A 19924-nucleotide genomic window follows, 5' to 3' on the forward strand; every position below is an offset into this window, starting at 1 on the left:
CTTAAAGTGTTGGACGATCTGCAATTCTGTATTTAGGTTTAGTTCAACCATGGCACTATTGAGAGGTAAAATACATGATTTATTCAAATTGATCTTGTAACCAGATATTTAACTAAATTGGGTAAAGATATTTAACAGCTTAGGAAGCGTAGTTGGTACCTCGTCCAAGTACAGTAGTAGATCATCCGCATATAACAAAATGTTGTGGTCTGTCTCTTTTACAACTACTTACTACTATGTTTTACTTCTTTGGATAGTCTTATTTTCTGTGCAAGCGGTTCTAGAGAAATTGCAAACAGAAGCGCGGAGACAGGGAAACCTTGCCATGTGCCACGTAGAATTGGAAATCTAGGTGACCACTGATTGCCTGTCAGAACCATAGCACTTGCATTATTATATAGGATCTTCAACATAATCATACATTTTGCCCCAAAACCCATTCTTTGCATTGTATGTCACAAAGATGGCCATTCTAGCCTGTCAAAAGCTTTTTCAGCATCAACTGATAATACGGCGCAAGGCGATGTTATGTCTGCTGCAAAATGAATAACATGCAGTAGTCTCCTGATATTATCTGATGAGAATCGGTTTTTCATAAAGCCTTTTACATAATTATATGTTATTTAACTTATTATAAACACGTCACTGAGATATTTTTTTTAATTCCAATATTGTATCTTGATTTCAACTTTTAAGTCCCGCCTAAAGACCGACCTCTTTCCCCCCCGCTTTCGAGTCAGTCTGAGCTATGCTCTACCTATTGCTCTTATTGTCTGTCCATAGCCTTTATGTGCCTTGTATTTATTGTTATGTGTGCCTTTTATCTATTCTTGTAATATTATATTTTGTTATAATGATATGTTTGTTGTGAAGCACTTTGGCAAACCCTCTGTTTTTAAAATGTGCTATAGAAATAAAGTGGATTGGATTGGATTTACTGTCCTTGGAACTTGCTATGAGCAGAAACAGTTCACGAGTGGAACCATTGGTATTTCCTGTAACAAGTCTACTTTAAATATTTTCATTTTCCCCAGAGTTCACTCATGCATTGATTTAGTTTCATACCTTTACTATTTGCACTGGGAATCACCTTTCCTCTCTGTTTTGCCATCCTCATTTTACCTTATTTAAGGCGAGACACCCCAGGTGAATAGGGTAATTTTTTTAACTTAAAGGTATCAGCTAGACATTTCTCCAGTTAATTAGTTACAATAAGGCAATTGTTTTTTGTATAACAAGTTTTCTGAAATAGCATGTTTAAATATGCAAATTAACCATTATCTCATTAAATATGCGCATATTTTAACACATTTCAGGAATCTAAATCTGAACTTTGGATAAAGCCAGGTTCAAAATTCTTGTTTCATTTTGTAGTCATATTAGTATCTAAGGCTTTTACAATAGGGATATTGGATATCTCTTTGTATCACTCCATAAATCAGAAAATACTCTCAACAGCCCAAAAATATCAATTTAGCCATGTTTTTAGGTATACAATGTTGTATAATTCAGGCTATGAATGATATATGAACAAACCCTTATGTAAAAGCCTTCATAATATTGATAGGAATATAACTGGAAGGTTTGGTGTATGTAAGTGCTACTGAAGTTGAAATGTCGAACTCAGAGTAGGAGAAAAAACTCATTTTGAGAAAACGACCTTTAAAGATTGCTATGTGGCGCTACCTAAACCCTCCTGTTCTTTGGATGACAGCTTGCGCCTCGACGCACTCCGTGAAGGTATTTCATGTTCGGGGTCATTTGTTTTTTGTATAATCTTGCTTCGTGCAAGTGACAATTGTTGTCGTCTTCTCTGTGAACGTTTTCGCTGTTCTTTTGCCATTTTGAGATTTCAATTTCTAGCGGAAAGCTAACCAGGAAGTGTTTTAGCACACCACGTGACACATCTGAACGAATCACGTTGTCAGAAATTGACACCAGCCAATGAGATTTTGTTTCTTGGTTTAAGACCCTTTTGTGCTTTCATGATTGGTTGCTGATACAAAGGAAATGACCATATTTGGATCCGATGAGATTGTGCAGGAGAGGCACAGCTTTCCAGCGATATCTCTGTTGACATGGTGCACACAGTGGTCGCGGTACTTTATGTTATGTTAGAATGCTAACTTTTGGTGAATTTAGGAGAAATCTACAGACGCAAATAGACAAACTATAGTAAAATAAACACTTAAATGTGTAGTTTGTACGTTTTCCTTCCAAAAGCCTGAAAGAAAAAAATGTTATAGAATCAAAATAGCACAACATCTCAAAATTGACCAGTACTTGAAAAACGATGTTTTTGCCGTGCCGTGAGACATTTTTCTCGTCTTCTTTAGGTTTTTAACATCTTAACCCGCACTGATTACATGTAATCTGTCCATGTTATCCTGTATCAGTGCTATGCAATAACAAATGCATCCTAACCATGCACTGGGGTCAAGTTCTAATCCCATGTCACATTAGCGACAAAATAATGAAAAATGGCTGTATTCATTCTGCTATCATTACCCTCCTGACACACACTATATCCACACGCACACACTGACATAGCGAACCACACAAGGGCAGAGCAATTACCCAGTAACTGGCAACATTTATCCTGACACACAGGTCCGTGATTTCCACTGCTGCTTGTCAGCCCGGTGTGTATTTGTATACCCATGGTGTGTGTACAGGACACAATACATTATCCCCTAACCTCAGTCTATGCATTTCACACTCATTGATATGTATTTAAACACCATTTCTAAAGGTTAGAGTTTAAAATTCAAGGCAAGAGCCAATGAGTCAATAATCAGTTAGATTGTCAATGCATTTACATAGTAAATATATTAAGATAGATAACATAATGCTGTGGAGGAAAATTATAATTCCCTTAAGAGAAACTGATAAATGATTCACCGACAAAGTTTGTCTTTTGTTATAGTTGATAAAGTAATAAAGAAAGTCAATATACAATTGAAATCAATCTCAAATGCAGGAACAGAGCAACTTCATCCTCAAAGGATAAAATGGCTTTGCACCCCGAACACAGCTTACAGTCACACTATATCTGGTACACTATACCACACGTTAATTATCTTAGGCCTTATCTAAACATCCCCACCATTAAACCATAAAACCCCCCAGTTCTTAACCATTTGCAAATCCACCATTTGCCCTTCCTGAAATGTATATCCTATATGTCTCTGTTAAACACATATAGGACTAAAAATACTATTTAAACGAGTAAAAGGCAATCACATTATAAGACATAATCTATGTATATTGTTTAAATTATTATATGAAAATTTGATACGACAAAGCCTACAATCAAAACCAGGATCAAGCTCAGCAATCTAAGTCTATTCATTGTAAACTTGAGAAAAATGTGAGGATAATACACAAATCATGAATATTTCATTGTTCTTTGGTGCAGAATCTGTCATTGTGATAACAACTATATCGTTCATTGCTCAGATGTAGGGCATTAAAAGGTGCCTTGTTGCAGAATAAACACAGATCTTCGCATTTATGCACCCGCAAAAAAAAGGAATAGGCAAATTAGCTGCTGACGAGGGGAAACATGAGTATTGAGATTCAGTCTTACCTCTGTGCTGTGGAGGAGGCCCTTCTCTGACACATCACCGCCAACGAGTTGCTTCCCGGCGCCATTTCCTGTTTGATCTCCCACGCAACGAAGTTGCTGGGTTTCACAGCCAGGAAGTTAATGCCTGACTGGAACCACACCCTGCAGAGAGGAACGAGACAAAGAGAGAGAAGAGAAAGTGAGGTTAATTTAAAGTTTGCACGAGCACATCATAAACAAGATAGGAGAGGAAGCCGCGTTGACACACTGACAGTTAGGGGGAATTTGCTTAAAATTGAATTTGGTGTGCTTGAAAATTGCCTTTCCCCGATCTCTCGCAGATTTTCTTTAATCCCTGATACGTGCCATAATCTTTGTATACAATGTCTTTCAAAAATGTATTCACACAGCATGGTGCTGCCTCCCACAGTATGTTTTGGTGGGAGAAGACAAAGGATTTACAGTAATAGCTCTTGAGAAAGAAACGTTTGTATGCACTGCGTGGAGGATGCTATTCTGGCAACACACTCTCACTCCATAATCGTCCAGGAGCGACGTTTGGTCAGTGTCCGTGGCGTGCAGTTGTGACGCTCCTAGGCTCCTTCAGCTTCATAAAGGGACGCAAATAGCTTTCAACTGATTGCAATGTATTCCCATCTGCGGCGGGATTTGACGCTCATGGAAGCACGGCATTCGTTTGTGTCGGCTGCCCTTAAAGGCAATGTGAGCGTCTATTCCCATTGGATAACGGAGAATTGTACACCCGGAAGTAAGTATTCCCCTTACTGTCGATTGGTTTTACAGTGATATCTGCACTACTCATCGACTAAAAAACCCCAGATTATCCTTGTTAATTACACAACATTGATTGGTTTAAATTGTGTGCAATGCTTTTGTATTTTTCCCCTTCGATTCGGAGAAACAAATATTTTTTCGGAGTAAAGGATGGCAGAAGACACTACACTACCCAGAATCCCCAGCTATCGTTTGGACTACACCATGTGCTCTGTTTGACAAACCCCGTTTTTTTTTCACCATTCATTCCAATGGCTTGCGTCTATGTCACGTGATCTTCAAATTTCTCCCTGCAGAAAAAAAAAACATGGCCGAACTTCGTTTTATTCTCGGTGAAAAATGCCTATTTTAAAGTTAGTTTGGCCATTAAAATGCCTTTTGATGTCATTTGATGCGAGAAATATGAGTTGTTATTTCAGATTATGTGTGCAGTGGATGTACATGATCTTTAGTTTGCTAGTTATTACGAACATTACTTCAGGAAATTGCGTCCATAGAACGTTTTCATTGTTACCAAGGTGGTTGCTAGGGACGCTGCTATCAATATTATTTCTGTTATGTTGTGTAACTGTTTAATGGTGTTATCTTTATTGCTACCCCCTTCCCTGTCAATGTATAGTGTTAGTCCACAGCGCAAACATATTAGTTTAACAAAATCCGCATCTAAAGATAGCCTACGTTATTTTCCCCTGTGAAATTCCAGTCTCACATCTCACAGCACATCGTCATTAACAAATACCGGAAACAGACCGAAAACATTAAAAAAATTATTCCGAGTGTGCTTGCTTTTCTCTTTGAAAGTCATCACATAACGGCATTGTAATACACGGTTTGGCTGCATTAAATATTACATATCTGCCGTAGTTCTGTATTTATAGAGCCCTGATGAGAAGACTTAGACAAACATGAGGAACTGAAAACGTGACGTGGATCATAAATATATCAGCCATTAAACAACATCTTAAATTTCTTTTCACACAATACGTCTCCTTGCAGTATCAACACTAATTCGGCTGACTTTTATGTTTGATCCAATTGGTAGATAGGCTGTATTTACACTATAAAGGTGCACAGCTGATATAAAGGGACACCTAGTGGTTAAAGCATGTTATTGAATTTCATTATTTTTATTATTAGATATTAATAGGATCCCTATAAAGTATATTAATTACTCATTATTCTCTACTAATAGTTAATTAAAGACTGTATATAATGACTATTTTGCACATCCCTTTCAAGATTTCAAGATTTTCTAAGGTTTATTGACATATCATAATAGGCCTACACAACTGTGGTGTAGTTCTGCATTGAATTAAAGACGTGGGTCGCAGGTTCCTCAATAGTACATTACAAGACATCTATCAATATTTGTGCATACCTCCAGCAATGTTAACTATGTTGAAGCACTTATTTTAACTGATATAATACATAATGTATTATACTCTTATAAGACGTATGTAGATATTTCATCTCCGGCCTTGTCAGGTATTGAACAATCAATAAATAAAGAACACAGAATTGTTAAATATAAAACACAGAATTTGTGTGATTATACTAAATGATTTACAAATAAACACCACTGCATATTTAACTGTTACACATGCTGATGTAACGCAAATGTTCCAACTTGGGATCAATAAAGTGTATCTTATCTTAAGCTGATCGATGGCTACTGCCATATTTGCAAAATGTGCCTCTGAACCTTGACAAGTGCATGTTTCAGGCTTATCAATTAATGTAATGTAATGTTATCACAGGGGTCACAAACATAAGACCAGCTGTTAAATAAAGCTCTTCTGACCTTAGCTGGCATGTGTGTATATATATTAATGCTGCCTATTATGGGCACAAGCAATTTTCACCCATTTATTAATTATATGTTTTAAATTTGAGTGTTTCCTGTCCTATAAACTTCCAGGGATGTACACAGTTTAATACTAGCAACTTCTTATTATGGGAAATACGAAAACGTCTTTTAAAACTACAACTCCCAGTAGAGACGTGCCATAGATAGAGAACATGTTGCGAAACAGAATAGCCAGCATGTGTAGTTCTGGGGAACGGGTGGGGGAGGGGGGGACGCGGTGGACCCGTTCAAATCCAGTTTTGGACAGTCTGCCGTGGTTCCATCCCATTTCAAGTGCTGTTCGAGGCTCGGCGTAACCCTCGGAGCACACTCTAAACCAATCAATGTTGTGTAATTAACAAGGATAATCTGGTGTTTTTTAGTCGATGAGTAGTGCAGATATCACTGTAAAATCAATCGACAGTAAGGGGAATACTTACTTCCGGGTGTACAGTTCTCCGTTATCCAATGAGAATGGACGCTCACATTGCCTTTAAGGGCAGCCGACACAAACGAATGCCGTGCACGCCACGGACACTGACCAAACGTCGCTCCTGGACGATTATGGAGTGAGAGTGTGTTGATTCTGGAGATGATATCTAATACATAACATGTTGCTTTGCTAAGGAGAGGCAACAATTATGACCAGTGTAAGATGATATGATTGTTTCTGTTACTTTTCTTTCCTTTGTTTGCCTTTCTCCTCTGTAAATATTTGTTTTGCATCGCAGTCTTTCTCACTAAGTACTTTGCAGAGGTATCCTCTATTAACTGACCCTCATGTTTTGCCAGCCCCCGTCCTCTCCCTTCTCCTGTTCTCTGTTCTTCTCTCTCCAGTTAGATTAGGGCCATTCATCTCTGCCTCTTCTTTTACATCCAGGTTTTCCTTTAATCTGGAGGATTTCCTCCTCCATTTCTCTTGGCTTCAACCCTCCCTACTTCTATGTTTCAGTTTTCTATTAGATGTCATACCCCTTCCTTTCCTTCCCATCTTTCCTATCCTTCCCTTCCAGATGTCATTCTTGTTTCTATTCCTCCTTCTTCAGCATTCCCTCGTTACTCTCTGTCTCTCTCCTTTATTTTCCTCACCAGGTCTTCTCTTTCATCTCTTGTCTTCACCTCCTCCTAAAGCTTGTCTTCTGCCTTTCATCCATCCCTTTGTGATTTCCTTCCCTTCCTTCCTCCCTATCTTCCTCCCCTATACAGTATACCTAGTTTATCCCTCCCTCTGCCCCTCCCCCCCCCCCTTCAATCTCAAGGCATACTATGGTTAATCTCTCTCTCTCTCTCTCTCTCTCTAATCCGTCCCGATGTGGTTTGTTCTATGTTACACCTTGACGAGACCTTCCCTCAGTTTATTAACACACTTTCTAGTCACGCACACACATGCAAACAAGCTTGTTTACTGCTTTTCTTATTAAGACACAAACAATGGTCTCATGGTAACAACAAATACCAACATAGGCACGCTCTCCAATAAACTTTTTCCTCTTTACAGAAGGAAAATATTCAGCCAACCCTCTTTGTCTCTCTTCTCATTATTACTTTTGTGTATTTGTGTTGCTTCATGTCTTGCCAAAAACTACCAGCAAATATGCCATGTACTGTATGTCCCTTGATATGTGTTCTGCATGTTATACGTGTGTATATACTGTATATATGCACCTGTATATGTGTGTGTGTGTGTGTGTGTGTGTGTGTGTGTGTGTGTGTGTGTGTGTGTGGTGTGTGTGTGTGTGTGTGTGTGTGTGTGTGTGTGTGTGTGTGTGTGTGTGTGTGTGTGTGTGTGTGTGTGTGTGTGGGTGGGGGGGGGGGGGTGTTGTGCTGTATAGTTATCTAATAAGATGCTTTCTGGGGTTTGACTCAAAGGGAAACCTCTTTTGAAAAGTTGAAATTCAAATTCACTCTGAACACATTTTCCGTGGTTTATTTTAATGGAGGGAAAGACTTTCACCAGTTCACTATTGTTGTGTGTTATGTACAGTCTGTGCTATGGTTAGGAACAACTAGGGCAAAGGTGAAAAGTACTCGTATGGCAGTGCACACTGTCTTAAGTCTGTGTGTGTGTGTGTGTGTGTGTGTGTGTGTGTGTGTGTGTGTGTGTGTGTGTGTGTGTGTGTGTGTGTGTGTGTGTGTGTGTGTGTGTGTGTGTGTGTGTGTGTGTGTGTGTGTGTGTGTGTGTGTGTGTGTGTGTGTGTGTGCGTGCGTGCGTGTGTGAGAGGCAACACAGCATAATATAACTGCTGTTTCCCCAAACACTTTTTTATTTAACAGCTTAATGTTACATACAATGTAAAATTCCCAACGCAATGTTCTGCTTCCTTTGTTTCTCTCTCTATCCCTCTCTCTTTCTGTTTCCTCTACAGTATCTCCATACCTCACCCTCTCCTCTCTCCCACGTTCACTCTGTCCTCCTCCTCCTCCTCCTCCTCCTCCTCCTCCTCCTCCTCCTCCTCCTCCTCAAAAAAATAACTGAATTGAATATAATATACTTCAAAGGAAATGTATTTCACCTACTGTGTGTAAAGGAAAGGGAGTTAGGAGAAGAAGAAAAACCTGGAGGTATAATGTGAGAAACGCATTCCTCAACACCGCTGAGAAACATTCACCCGAGAAATGTCTAGATGACAAGGTTGTGGCAAACACAAATCATAAATAAAACATACTGGAAAGATAATTAATAAATACAACTTTTCCAGCCCTTTTCTATCAAAGAGCTCTCACAAGAGAGCATGTATCGCAGTTATGTTAATCTTATATCAGATAATGCACTATTTTGAGAACTTTGAAAAAATATCTTAACATTTAAAGATGCAGTCCGAGTACACATGAACTAGAACATAAACTGTGACCGATTTAAAAATGCAACCTATATTCATCCAAAACCATCGCTATTCCAGAAAGTTGGCGAACATATTGAGAATGTCTGCCAATATAATAATTGACATTGAGCTGAAAGAAAAAAGATGATGATTCAGGTAAAACTCCAAGATGGTGTTGGAAAACATAGATTGATTGTGGTTGCCTGGTGATAAATACATACAGTATACCTACAACACACAGTCATATGTTAAATAAACATGGCAACATTGCTGTCCCATGGTGCATCTGTCAGGACCTTGGTGTGCGTGACTGTCAACAGGATGATGGACAAGGCTGCGTCCCTCAGCTGCTTCTGTCAAATCAGTGTACAGCAACAGACCATGACAAGTGTCTGTGTGTCTTCCTGTCTCTGTTGGTCTGTTGTTTTTAGGTAATGCAGAAAGACAAGCAATACTTCTGTCTTCCCTTTGTCTTTATACACCTTTGTTCTATTTTTCATGTCAATGATGCAGCACTGTCTTGAAATGTGATTACCCACTCTCCACGTTCTATCAATCCATATATATAGGTACCTTTAGCTTTTACTATCTAATTTGGGTATTAAAGGTCCCTATTATACTGTTTTTCATCAATATAGTATAGGTCTCAGATATATACAAAACATGTCTCTGAAGTGTTTGGCTCCAAATACCAAACATATCACCCATTGTAGCATTCCATAAACCCCTCTGTTTCAAAAGTGCTGATTCTCTGTCTGTTACTTTAGATGAAAATAAGGTCCACTCCCCACGCCCCTCTGAGAGATATTTGGTTAAAGAGAACACAATGGTGCTCTAGGAGGAGATTCAGGTGATAAGGTGGGGGGGCTAATGGTTACACAAGCCAAAAAATAGTTATGACATCATAAAGTGGCCAAAATCTGATGAGCTCATTTTCAGACAGGTCTTTATAAAAATGGATCAGGACAAAAAGTAAGCAAATCTTTTTTGTCCTGAGACTTTCGGAATCTCTTTACACAGAAGGGACACATGTTTATGTATAAAAGACATGAAAAAGTGGATTTTGCATAAAAGGTGACCTTTAAATTAAAAAGAATAGTGCTATATTAAAATCATATTTTGGTTTATTTTGTCACAACAGGAATTTCAGCAACAATTGTGAACACTTGTGCATAGTGTAATACACTTGAAACTGAATTAACAGCCGGCAATTCATTCCTCCCTCATCCAATTGGTGACAATCATACATTACACACATTCACTACAAGTGGTTTCCTGTTTGCCACTGAGTAGCTCAAAGAGTATCACCATTGATTTTATTTTACAATTTTTTTATGGAACAGAGTCTTGTTTATAGGCACTTCAACCTTAGTTTAAAAAAAAATAAAGAGCAAGTGGATGGAAAATGCATTTGGGCATTACGCCAAAAAGCCACACTGTTAATAAAGTGTCTTTGTGTTCCTTTCAACCACAATAAGTTTAAATGCTGAATGTGCTTTTCTCATTGTGATTTTTCTTTTTATGGAGTCAACTCTTATACACTAAGCCCAAGAGAGTCTATTTGTTTCACTTAGAATGTGCAGATTGTGCATGTTGGCTGTTTTTCCAATACATGTTTATAAAAATCATACATTGGAGACACTAAATGAATTTACCATACATATCAATTGTGGAATTACTTCAAGGAATAATAGCCACACTTCAGTGCCTTTGTTGTGTTCAAGTAAATATTTTTCATTTGCCTTTGTAGGTCCCCCTAATAAACAGTTAACTCACATTTTTCTTTACAACCAAAAACTAAAACTGACAAGTGTACCGTACTTTTCGGACTATAAAGCGCACCTGCATATAAGCCGCAGCAGCTAAATTGTCCGTCTGTCTTGCTCTCGTTCTGTCTCTCGGTTCCACTTTTACTTTGGCGCGCTACCTGTCTCACTCTTTTCCGGCCTCCAGCTTTTCCTGCTGGAGCCCGCCGCTTAAAGGTGGCGGGCGCGGACCGGTCATAGAGCCCATAGTGTTAAAGGTGGTTAATTGTACCTGTAAAATCCATAGATTTAGGAGGTTCCCTAGTGGCCGTTAGCTGTACAAAAAAAATGGGGAAAAAAGTCGCGGCTTATAGTCCGAAAAGTACGGTATATAACAGTTGAATGGAGAGGAGAACCGCAAGGAATGTGAATTAAGCCATGCATATTTATAGCTTAGCCTTTCCACACAGGACTACTGACCCAGGAAAGCAAGCAATATGTGCAAGAAAAAAAAAGGGATAACAGATTGTTCTGCTAAAAAGGCAAATCACTTAAGTGCAATTAATTCCCTTTACACATAACCCTATTCTTTAAATAATCTATCTTCATTCTCACCTGGTTTAAACGCAAGGAAAAAAGAGAAAACACTTTTAATTTATTAGAGGTGATTTTACCCTTGTCAGGAAATGAATTTGAACATGTTATCTGCCTCTGGTTTATACACGAAAACACACATGCACAAACACCCACACTACTCCTTATTATGATCACAATACACCACGACACACTATCTCTCTAGTACAGAGCACCACTGACACAAGGTCATGCAGACCTGTGAGTAACATGACTGTATGTGTGTGATTGTGTAAGTGGATGTCTGCAGTGTTAGTGATAGAGGAGCATCTGATGTTAAAACATTTACACTCAGCAAAGAAAGATATGGAGATGGGGAGAGGGATGAATGACAGGTAGGGGAGGGGGGGATGGAAAGCAGCAGTGAGGAGAAACGAAAAGGAGAGGAAGGATAAAGCCTGACCATCAATTCTGCATGTTTAGGTGGTCACAGCTCCCAAATAATAAGTTTCACAATGCATACAACAGAAAAACAAAAGAACAGACGGTGCATATTTGGATTCTTGCATTGGTGGAAAAATATGCTTATCCGATCCATGAGATGAATCAGATCTAAAACACAATTTTTTTTTGTTGAGTGTCACTGATTTTTGAGTAAAGGGGGAACAAATCTAAAGTTAAAGTTTAGTACTCTTGTCCATTATTAAAAGTACATCTCTCTGCAAAACCCTGTTGGATAGATGTTTTGTTGGGGCCTACAATGACTTCCATTCAGGTTCTTTAAACTAGTGATCAAATGCAAGGTTTCAAGGTTTCAATCTTCAATTCATTGCCACGTCACTCTAAATGCCTTACATGTTCATGCAAACCCTAAAAAGCAGTCTTCCCAAAACGAAAGAGCAGAGCAGCCATATGCTAAGTGTCAGAACATGTTGCCGTGTGTACAGTACAGCAGCAGATGTGTCTAAGTATAAGCTGACATATTGTTTGTCTGAAGTTGTTGAAACAGATGATTTGGGGGATGACAGGTTGGAAGGATACTGTAAGAGGCACTGAAAAAGCTCAGTTTATCCTGTCTTCAAACTTTAACAGCATGTCCAACAACTCTTAAGAGTAAGTAAAGCACTATAGGGTCAAAAGAAGTGGATTGTATAATTTTGACTGGAGGAAAGTTTAGTGTAGTATTTTAAATAGCTACGAAATCCCCTTAAAGGTCACCTATTATGCAAAATCCACGTTTTCCTGTCTTTTCTACAGAAGCATGTGTCCCCTAAAGAGATTCTGAAAGTTTCAGGAAAAAAAATTCGCTCACTTTTTGTCCCGATCCATTTATATAAAAACCTGTCTGAAAATGAGCTGATCAGATTTTGGCCACGTTATGATGTCATAACGATTTGTTGGCTTGTGTAACCATTAGCCAAGAACCAACCAAGGTACCCCCCCCCCCCCCCCACCCACACCTTATCACCTGAATCTCCTCCTAGGTCACCATTGTGTTCTTTTTAGCCAAATATCTCTCAGAGGGGCATGGGGAGTGGCTCCTTATTTTCATCTAAAGTAACAGACAGGGACTTCCGGTGAGGGCAGCGCCATGTAGAGACGGAGTTTTGTTGAGCTCCTCATGAGAACAACTAATGTCAGAATATTGCTCTTTTAAAACCACTTGAACGCAGTAGCGTGGCGTGGGCAAAAAATGAGGGGAAGCCAATAATACGTCCTTTCTTTTGGGTCGGGGGGGTGTGGTGGTCAATATAATAACGTAACCAGATGAGTGATTACAGCACCCGGTATCATTTTACACACATTTGTATCATACAGATGCAGGACTTACACACGCCTGTTATCTAACCGACAGGTCCGCACGCACTCTCCAGCCCAAACTCTAATAAGCATTCATTCACAAACTAAATCAGGAGACCTTTAACGTTTTACGTCCGATTCGCTCCTATTTTCCTCTCTGTACACAGCTCCAGTTTGGGCATCGGCCTGTCATCAGATTGTATTTTAGTTGCTGCTGTAGCGGAAGTTTAGTACAATTATTTTTGAGTAAATACTCCAAATCTTCACCCTCCATAATTGCACTTGCTTCAGTTGCTTGCTACTCTCTAACGGCGGTGAGAGTGGTGCATTGACGCGATCTATCTTCTATCCAGGGGCGGGGCTTCAGGGCGGGCTGTAGGGGCAGGGCTCCCCGGGCCCGGGACGGTCGGGACCCAATGGGGGCCCGTCGCCGAGGCAGCAGGCTCCGCCTCCGAGATATTCGCCGGAGGGCCCTGCTGCCTCGCGCCACTGAGTGCACTGACGTTCGTGGTCATATTAGGTATAAAGCATTGTAGCCTATAATATGAGTTGAACTTGTACTGCTATTTTCACACTCACATTTAACATTAAAACATGAAAAATTGCAAGTGAATCCCTTCTATTGTCTCCAAATGTATTTTGGGTAAAATCGTCATCAACAGCCGTCCATCAACATCATACGTAAATGAACGTCAACGACATCATCAATCACTTGTCATTCAACAGAGCACTGCCTAAGCATGAGCAGTTATAAACACAAAAGTGGAGCTACAAAACGCAAAGAAAAAGATAAAAAGGAGGACCAAGGAAAAGCCAAATTGTCCAAGCTAGATGGATATTTTTTTCGCCCTACTCCTCCTCCTGCGGGAGATGAACCTGAAGTTGTTGCCACTGCCAGCCGTGTTTCATCCTCGAGCCCCAGCCCGCCAACAACGTTAGTGGGGGTTAGCCAGATTTACAGGTAGGCTACAATCACGGACACACACTGTCAACAAGAAAATGTGAGTTTGTGGTAAATGTTGATATAATATGGTGGTTGTTACTTCGTGTAGCTCGGCCGCCTAGCTTATTTCCTTTTCTGTCTCTCGGCTGTAGTGATGATGATAATAGGGACGACTCAGCAGCTGCTAGCTGCTCGTCTAGAGGAGAGCCAGGCCTGACGCTTGACCAGCCGCACCCCTCCCCCTCCGGCTCCTTACCTGCTGCGACGCAAGGTGAAGAAGTACCGGACACTGGGAATGAAAGCAGCAACAGGTCTCCTCCTCACGCTACGCCTACGGGTGAAACTCAGACCACGGATCATGATGTGTCCTGCAATTATCCTCTGGAGTGTTTTCCGACTGATCAGGCAAACTATTTTGAAAACATTGAGGATGCCAATATCAAAAAATATATCCTTAAAATTGGCCCATGCAAACCCAAAGGTCCATTTCCCAAAGACAAGGATAACCGTTGCTTTTCAGAAAGCTATTACACCTCCACCACTAAAGTTGGGATGACATTTCCACGCAGCTGGATGTGCTATTCCCCAAAATTGGACTGCTGCTACTGTGAGCCTTGCTGGCTTTTTGCCAACCGAAAGGCACCGTTCTACAACAACGCATGGGTAAACGGAGAATAAAAGACTGGAAACATCTTTCTACTAAAATTGAGAGGCATGAATCCACTCAAATACACCTTGGTGCATGCGTAGTATATGAGCAGTGGAAAACCAACGGCACAATAGACGCTGACATGGAGAGGAATGTGCGTAATGCCGCCCAATTTTGGAGACAGGTCGTGGAGCGCATTGTTAATGTAACTCTCACTCTAGCTTCAAGCAACTTGGCATTCAGGGGCCATCGAGAGGTTCTAGGTCAGGGAAAAGCTGGCAACTTTTTGTCAATAATAGAATTATTGGCTTGCTACGACCCTGTTTTGAAAGAGCTAATCAACCGACCAGAAGGGTCAGTGAAATACCTCAGTCACCAGATTCAAGATGAGATTATTTACATATTATCTCAATGTGTGAAAGCTGACATCATTGATGAAATAAACGAAGCCCCATTTTATTCCGTCATCATGGACACAACGCAAGATGTGTCAAAGATAGACCAGTTGAGTCAGATTTACCGTTACATAACTGTTGTTAAGAACGACATGGATATTGCAACAGATATACAGATCAATGAAGTCTTTTTGGGTTTTGAAGTGACTGAAGGTTCATCAGCTTCAGAGCTTGAAAACAAAATCCTTGGTTCTATAGAGAAAAACGGATTAGATCTGTCTAAATGTCGCGGACAGGGCTATGATGGGGCGGCTAATATGAGTGGTGTGTATTCAGGCGTGCAAGCAAGAATAGCCGAGAAGGAGCCCCTTGCCCACTACTGTATGTTCATTGCGCTGCTCATAATCTCAACCTAGCACTCAACGAAACATTTCCCTGGAGTGAAGCAGTTCTATGACACTGTAGAGACGCTCTACAACTTTTTTGGTCACAGTATCAAACGATGGGCATTGCTCAGTGAGTTAATGACGCCAGAGAGCAGAACTATCACATTAAAACGCTTATGTCCCACTCGCTGGTCATCTCGCCATGATGCGCTTGTTGCATTAAGGGACAGATATGGAGACATTATAAAAGCCCTCGTCAAAATATCCCTTACCAGTGACAAAAAGGATGAGCGCAATGAAGCAAGTGCACTCAAGAATGCCATAAGCAAATTTCGCTTTCTATTTTTGGTCAACATGCAGACCAAGATTTTGGAAAGCATAAATTGTGCTTCACAGTTACTGCAAGCAAAATATGCGGATATTCTCAAAGCATCTACTCTACTGCAAAATGCCATCAGTGTTTTGGTGGAGTATAGGGGACAAATTGATGAGGCGAAGTCCGCCACTCTTGCCCTGGCTACTAAATGGGGAAGTCAAACACATTTTGAAACAACCAGGGCCAGGAAAGTTAAGAGACACTTTGATGAACTTTCTGAAGACAGACCGTTTTCAATGCATGTCTCGATATAATCATCCAGCAACTGTCCCAAAGATTCACTAGCTTAAATGCAACTGTGAACATGTTTGAGGCAATTCACCCCAACACACTACTGCAAGCAAAGGATGAGGATCTACACCAAGCTGCCCAGCGGCTTAGAGAGCACTACAGTCGGGACATCGCCGCCAGCTTCCCTGACCAGCTGCTTTCTTTCAGAACCTGTTTCAGGGACCAAATACCAAAACTAAAATCTGTCGCGGATCTGGTAAAAATGCTCATTGTTTACAACCCAGCAGTAACATCTACATTCAGTGAGGTTTGCACAGCCTTCATCTTATTTCTGACTCTTCCTGTCACCGTAGCAACCGCCGAGCGCTCTTTCTCCAAATTAAAACTCATCAAAAACTATTTGAGGAGCACAATGGGACAGGAGAGACTGAGTGGACTGGCCTTTCTGTCCATCGAAAGTGACCGAGCCAAGAAATTGGACATACAGCGGATTGTGGACGAGTTCGCGGAGCGCAAGGCTCGCCGAGTACCCTTCAAGTAGTGGTGAGTACACTTCAAATTTCATTTGTACAGTAACCTACTTGTACGTGAATGTATGGGCCGCCGTGCCAATTTTACACTGCTCTGCTCTCATGGTGGCTGCTGGCTGTCCATGGTGAATGGTGAGTCAGAAATGTAGTCATTTTATTAGGCTATGTTTTCGTTGTCCTTGTGGTTTGTTGGACTTTATGTCATGTTATATTATTATTATCTCTGATATATATTTCGTTTCTATACCCTTTGTAGAAACGAAATCTTAAATATTACACCTTTTCTTTAGTTTTTTTTTCTTTTTCTTTCAAACATTGTTTTAAATTGTAATCTTACTGACTGAGCGACTTTTTACGCACGAGCGTCAGATTACCACCCGGGACTCCCGATATTTTTGTCAAGCTTTATTGGGTTTAAAGGGCCCGGTCATGTGGCCCCGCCCCCCGGCCCGGGTCTGATATGTGATGCCAGTGGTTCTATCGATTCGATTTATGATTCGAAAATTATAAAAGTAGGGTAGACATGTGAATATTATCCGACTGAACACAACGTGCATTTATCTAACAGGTTCGTTTTCCACTGACCTTATTTCGAGCTATTTTCCAAAATCCTATGGAGAAATCTTATTGCTTTCTGTCGAGGGAACCCGAGCGCAGCTTACTTCCAGGTTTTAGGACGCGTCACTGCACCACTAAGTTGATGCGATTTGATTGGATTGTGAGGCAAGGGAAGCCAGCCGCCTCTGGCTTCCCTTGGCATGGCCCTGACTAATCACAGGTTGGCAGGGGCATCATGTGAGCCTCATCTGATTGGTCAATCTCTCCATTTTTTTTCACCAAGGGAAGCCAATTTCGGCTGGCCTCCTCTCGCAGCAGAGAGTGCAATCTACTGTTTCACCATAACATCTAGAGAGGCGCTGTTTCACTCTTTGTAAAATACTCAATAAGAATGGGGGAGAGACTGGCCGGCAGCAACACACAACAAAGAATTTCCTAAACTAAACAAAGTGTTTTTATTTATTTATTAAAATTATAACTACACTCCGAAAAAACAGGGGAAGCCTGGCTTCCCTTGGCCTCCAGGAGAAAACGCCACTGCTTGAACGGACTCCAAGCGACTTGATACACAAGTTATATCCGTAGCCAGACGATAAATATGCCAACAAATCGCCAGGGAAACAACAAGTTGGGGCCGGCGGCGGAGGCTAGCGCTAATACTAACCTGGCAGACGACGCAGACATCAACAACCAACACGTGGTACTTAACGCTATTGCGTTTCTTAAACAGGACCTGGTGGTGAAAATTGAAGAAAAGGCCATAGCCTAATCGACGGAACTCAAAATACAGACTACCCAGATTCGGACGGAATTACGAAGTGTGGTGGAACAAGTCAACAAAATAATTGAAGTAACTGAGGGCCGAGTATCTGAGCTGGAGGTTGAGGTTAGCAACCACTTGGACTCAATCACCTGCATGACATCAGATGTTACTGATATGAAAAAAGAACTGCAGGCCACGCTGAGGGACCGTTGCGAGGATTTGGAAGCAAGATCACGTCGCTGTAATATCCGCATTATAGGAGTGAAGGAAGGACGGGAGCATGGGAAGCACCCATCTCAGTTTGTGGCTGATATGCTAAAAGTTTCCCTTGGTCTCGACAAGCCCCCAACCCTGAACCGGGCGCACCGCGCTCTCCGCAGCAGAGCGACACAAGACGGGCTCCCACCGTGGGATTTTATTGTGAAATTCCACTATCTCTCCGAAAAAGAATCGCTGCTAAAGAAAGCAATAGAGATGAAATCAGTGACGACCCCCGACGGTGACCAGATCCGGCTTCTGCCGGACTTTACTCAGGCGGTGAGTAAATAGCGGGCAGCCTTTACCGAGGTGAGAGGGCTGCTGCGGAGCTGCGAGGGAGTGCGCTACGGCCTGAAATACCCTGCCATACTGAGGATCACAACATCAGGGGGTCACGAGGCAAGTTTCAGCGATCCAAAACTGGCAAAGGAGTTTGTTCTTAACAAGGTGGTGCACAAGGCTTCATAATGGACATGTTCTGGTGAGTATTGGCCAAGGGCTAAAATTCCAGCTCCATATGCTGTAGATGGAGACGAGAAACAACTCGGCCGGACAATATATGTGGTTATGTTTGGGAGATGTTTTTTTTTTTTTCTCCATATCTAGAATTCTCAGGATTTTCCTTTTTATAACGTATATTTTTTCTTTATTGTTCTTGCTGGGAAAAAAATTGAGACAAGCTACGCCACGGACAACAATATCGTTGTTGGGACATTAACGTTTTATTTTATTGATCCATAACATGTTCAGGGCTGTTACATAGCTGATATTTCAAACTAGGATGTCGCTACAGTATATTCAACATTGCCTGGTCAGCTGAAGAGAAGGAGCTATATTGAGTTAATTGTTCAGTTCTCATGGGGGGCTCACATTGGTAAGCAGTTTAGGAGAAGAGGTTTACTGGAAGTGCAAGCAGTCTCCATGCGGGAGACAAGCATAACGTTTGTCGTGTTGTCATTGTGTTTTATGTTTGTGAAAATGTATGTGTATAAGTGCTCATCCTCCCCTTCCCACCCTTTTTTGTTTTGTTTTAGTTTTTTAAACTTTTACCAAACTCAGGGACTCCCCAATGCAGTATCATCATTTGAAGGACCATATCGATAGCTTCTGTTGATAAAGGTTTAGGCAGGGCGGACACCACGGTGGTGAGTTGGAATGTAAGGGGATTGAATCACCAGGTTAAGCGAAGCAAGGTGTTTTCTCATCTGAACAAATTAAAAACTGAAATAGCATATTTACAGGAAACTCATTTATTAAATAAAGACCAGCTAATGCTTCAAAGAGCAGGATTTAAAGCTTCAATTCAAACTAATGGGATAATGTCTCAAACGACAGGGTTGTCCACTGAGCCCCCAGATATTCGATATTGCTATAGAGTCCCCGGCAATACTGTTAAGAGAGACCGCTAGTCTAACTGGAGTGCAAAGGGGGGGAGAATTGCATAAGTTGTCGCTCTATGTGGATGATCTTCTTATTTTTCTTTCGGATCCCCATGCCACTATACCTATTGCCTTGGAACTTATCGCCGGGTTTGGCCGGGTGTCGGGCTATAAATTGAACCTGAATAAAAGTGTTCTATTCCCCATAAATGATAAAGCATGTAAAATGTCATATCAGAACTTCATTTTCACTGTGTGTGAGGACAGCTTTACATACCTGGGTGTCTGTGTCACGTACAAATACAAA

At 40.9% G+C, this 19924-nt stretch overlaps 1 protein-coding gene across 1 annotated transcript in view; it reads right to left on the reverse strand.

The window, feature by feature from the left end:
* LOC117452222 (transmembrane protein 132C) overlaps positions 1–19924 on the reverse strand; it is a 279729-nt gene that overhangs the window by 146646 nt on the left and 113159 nt on the right. The window contains exon 4 of the mRNA XM_034090728.2: positions 3590–3730. Coding sequence (XP_033946619.1) covers positions 3590–3730 — 141 coding nt within the window. The remainder of the gene's footprint in view (positions 1–3589; positions 3731–19924) is intronic.

Source organism: Pseudochaenichthys georgianus, chromosome 9 (genome assembly GCF_902827115.2).
Source record: "Pseudochaenichthys georgianus chromosome 9, fPseGeo1.2, whole genome shotgun sequence".
NCBI lineage: Eukaryota > Metazoa > Chordata > Actinopteri > Perciformes > Channichthyidae > Pseudochaenichthys > Pseudochaenichthys georgianus.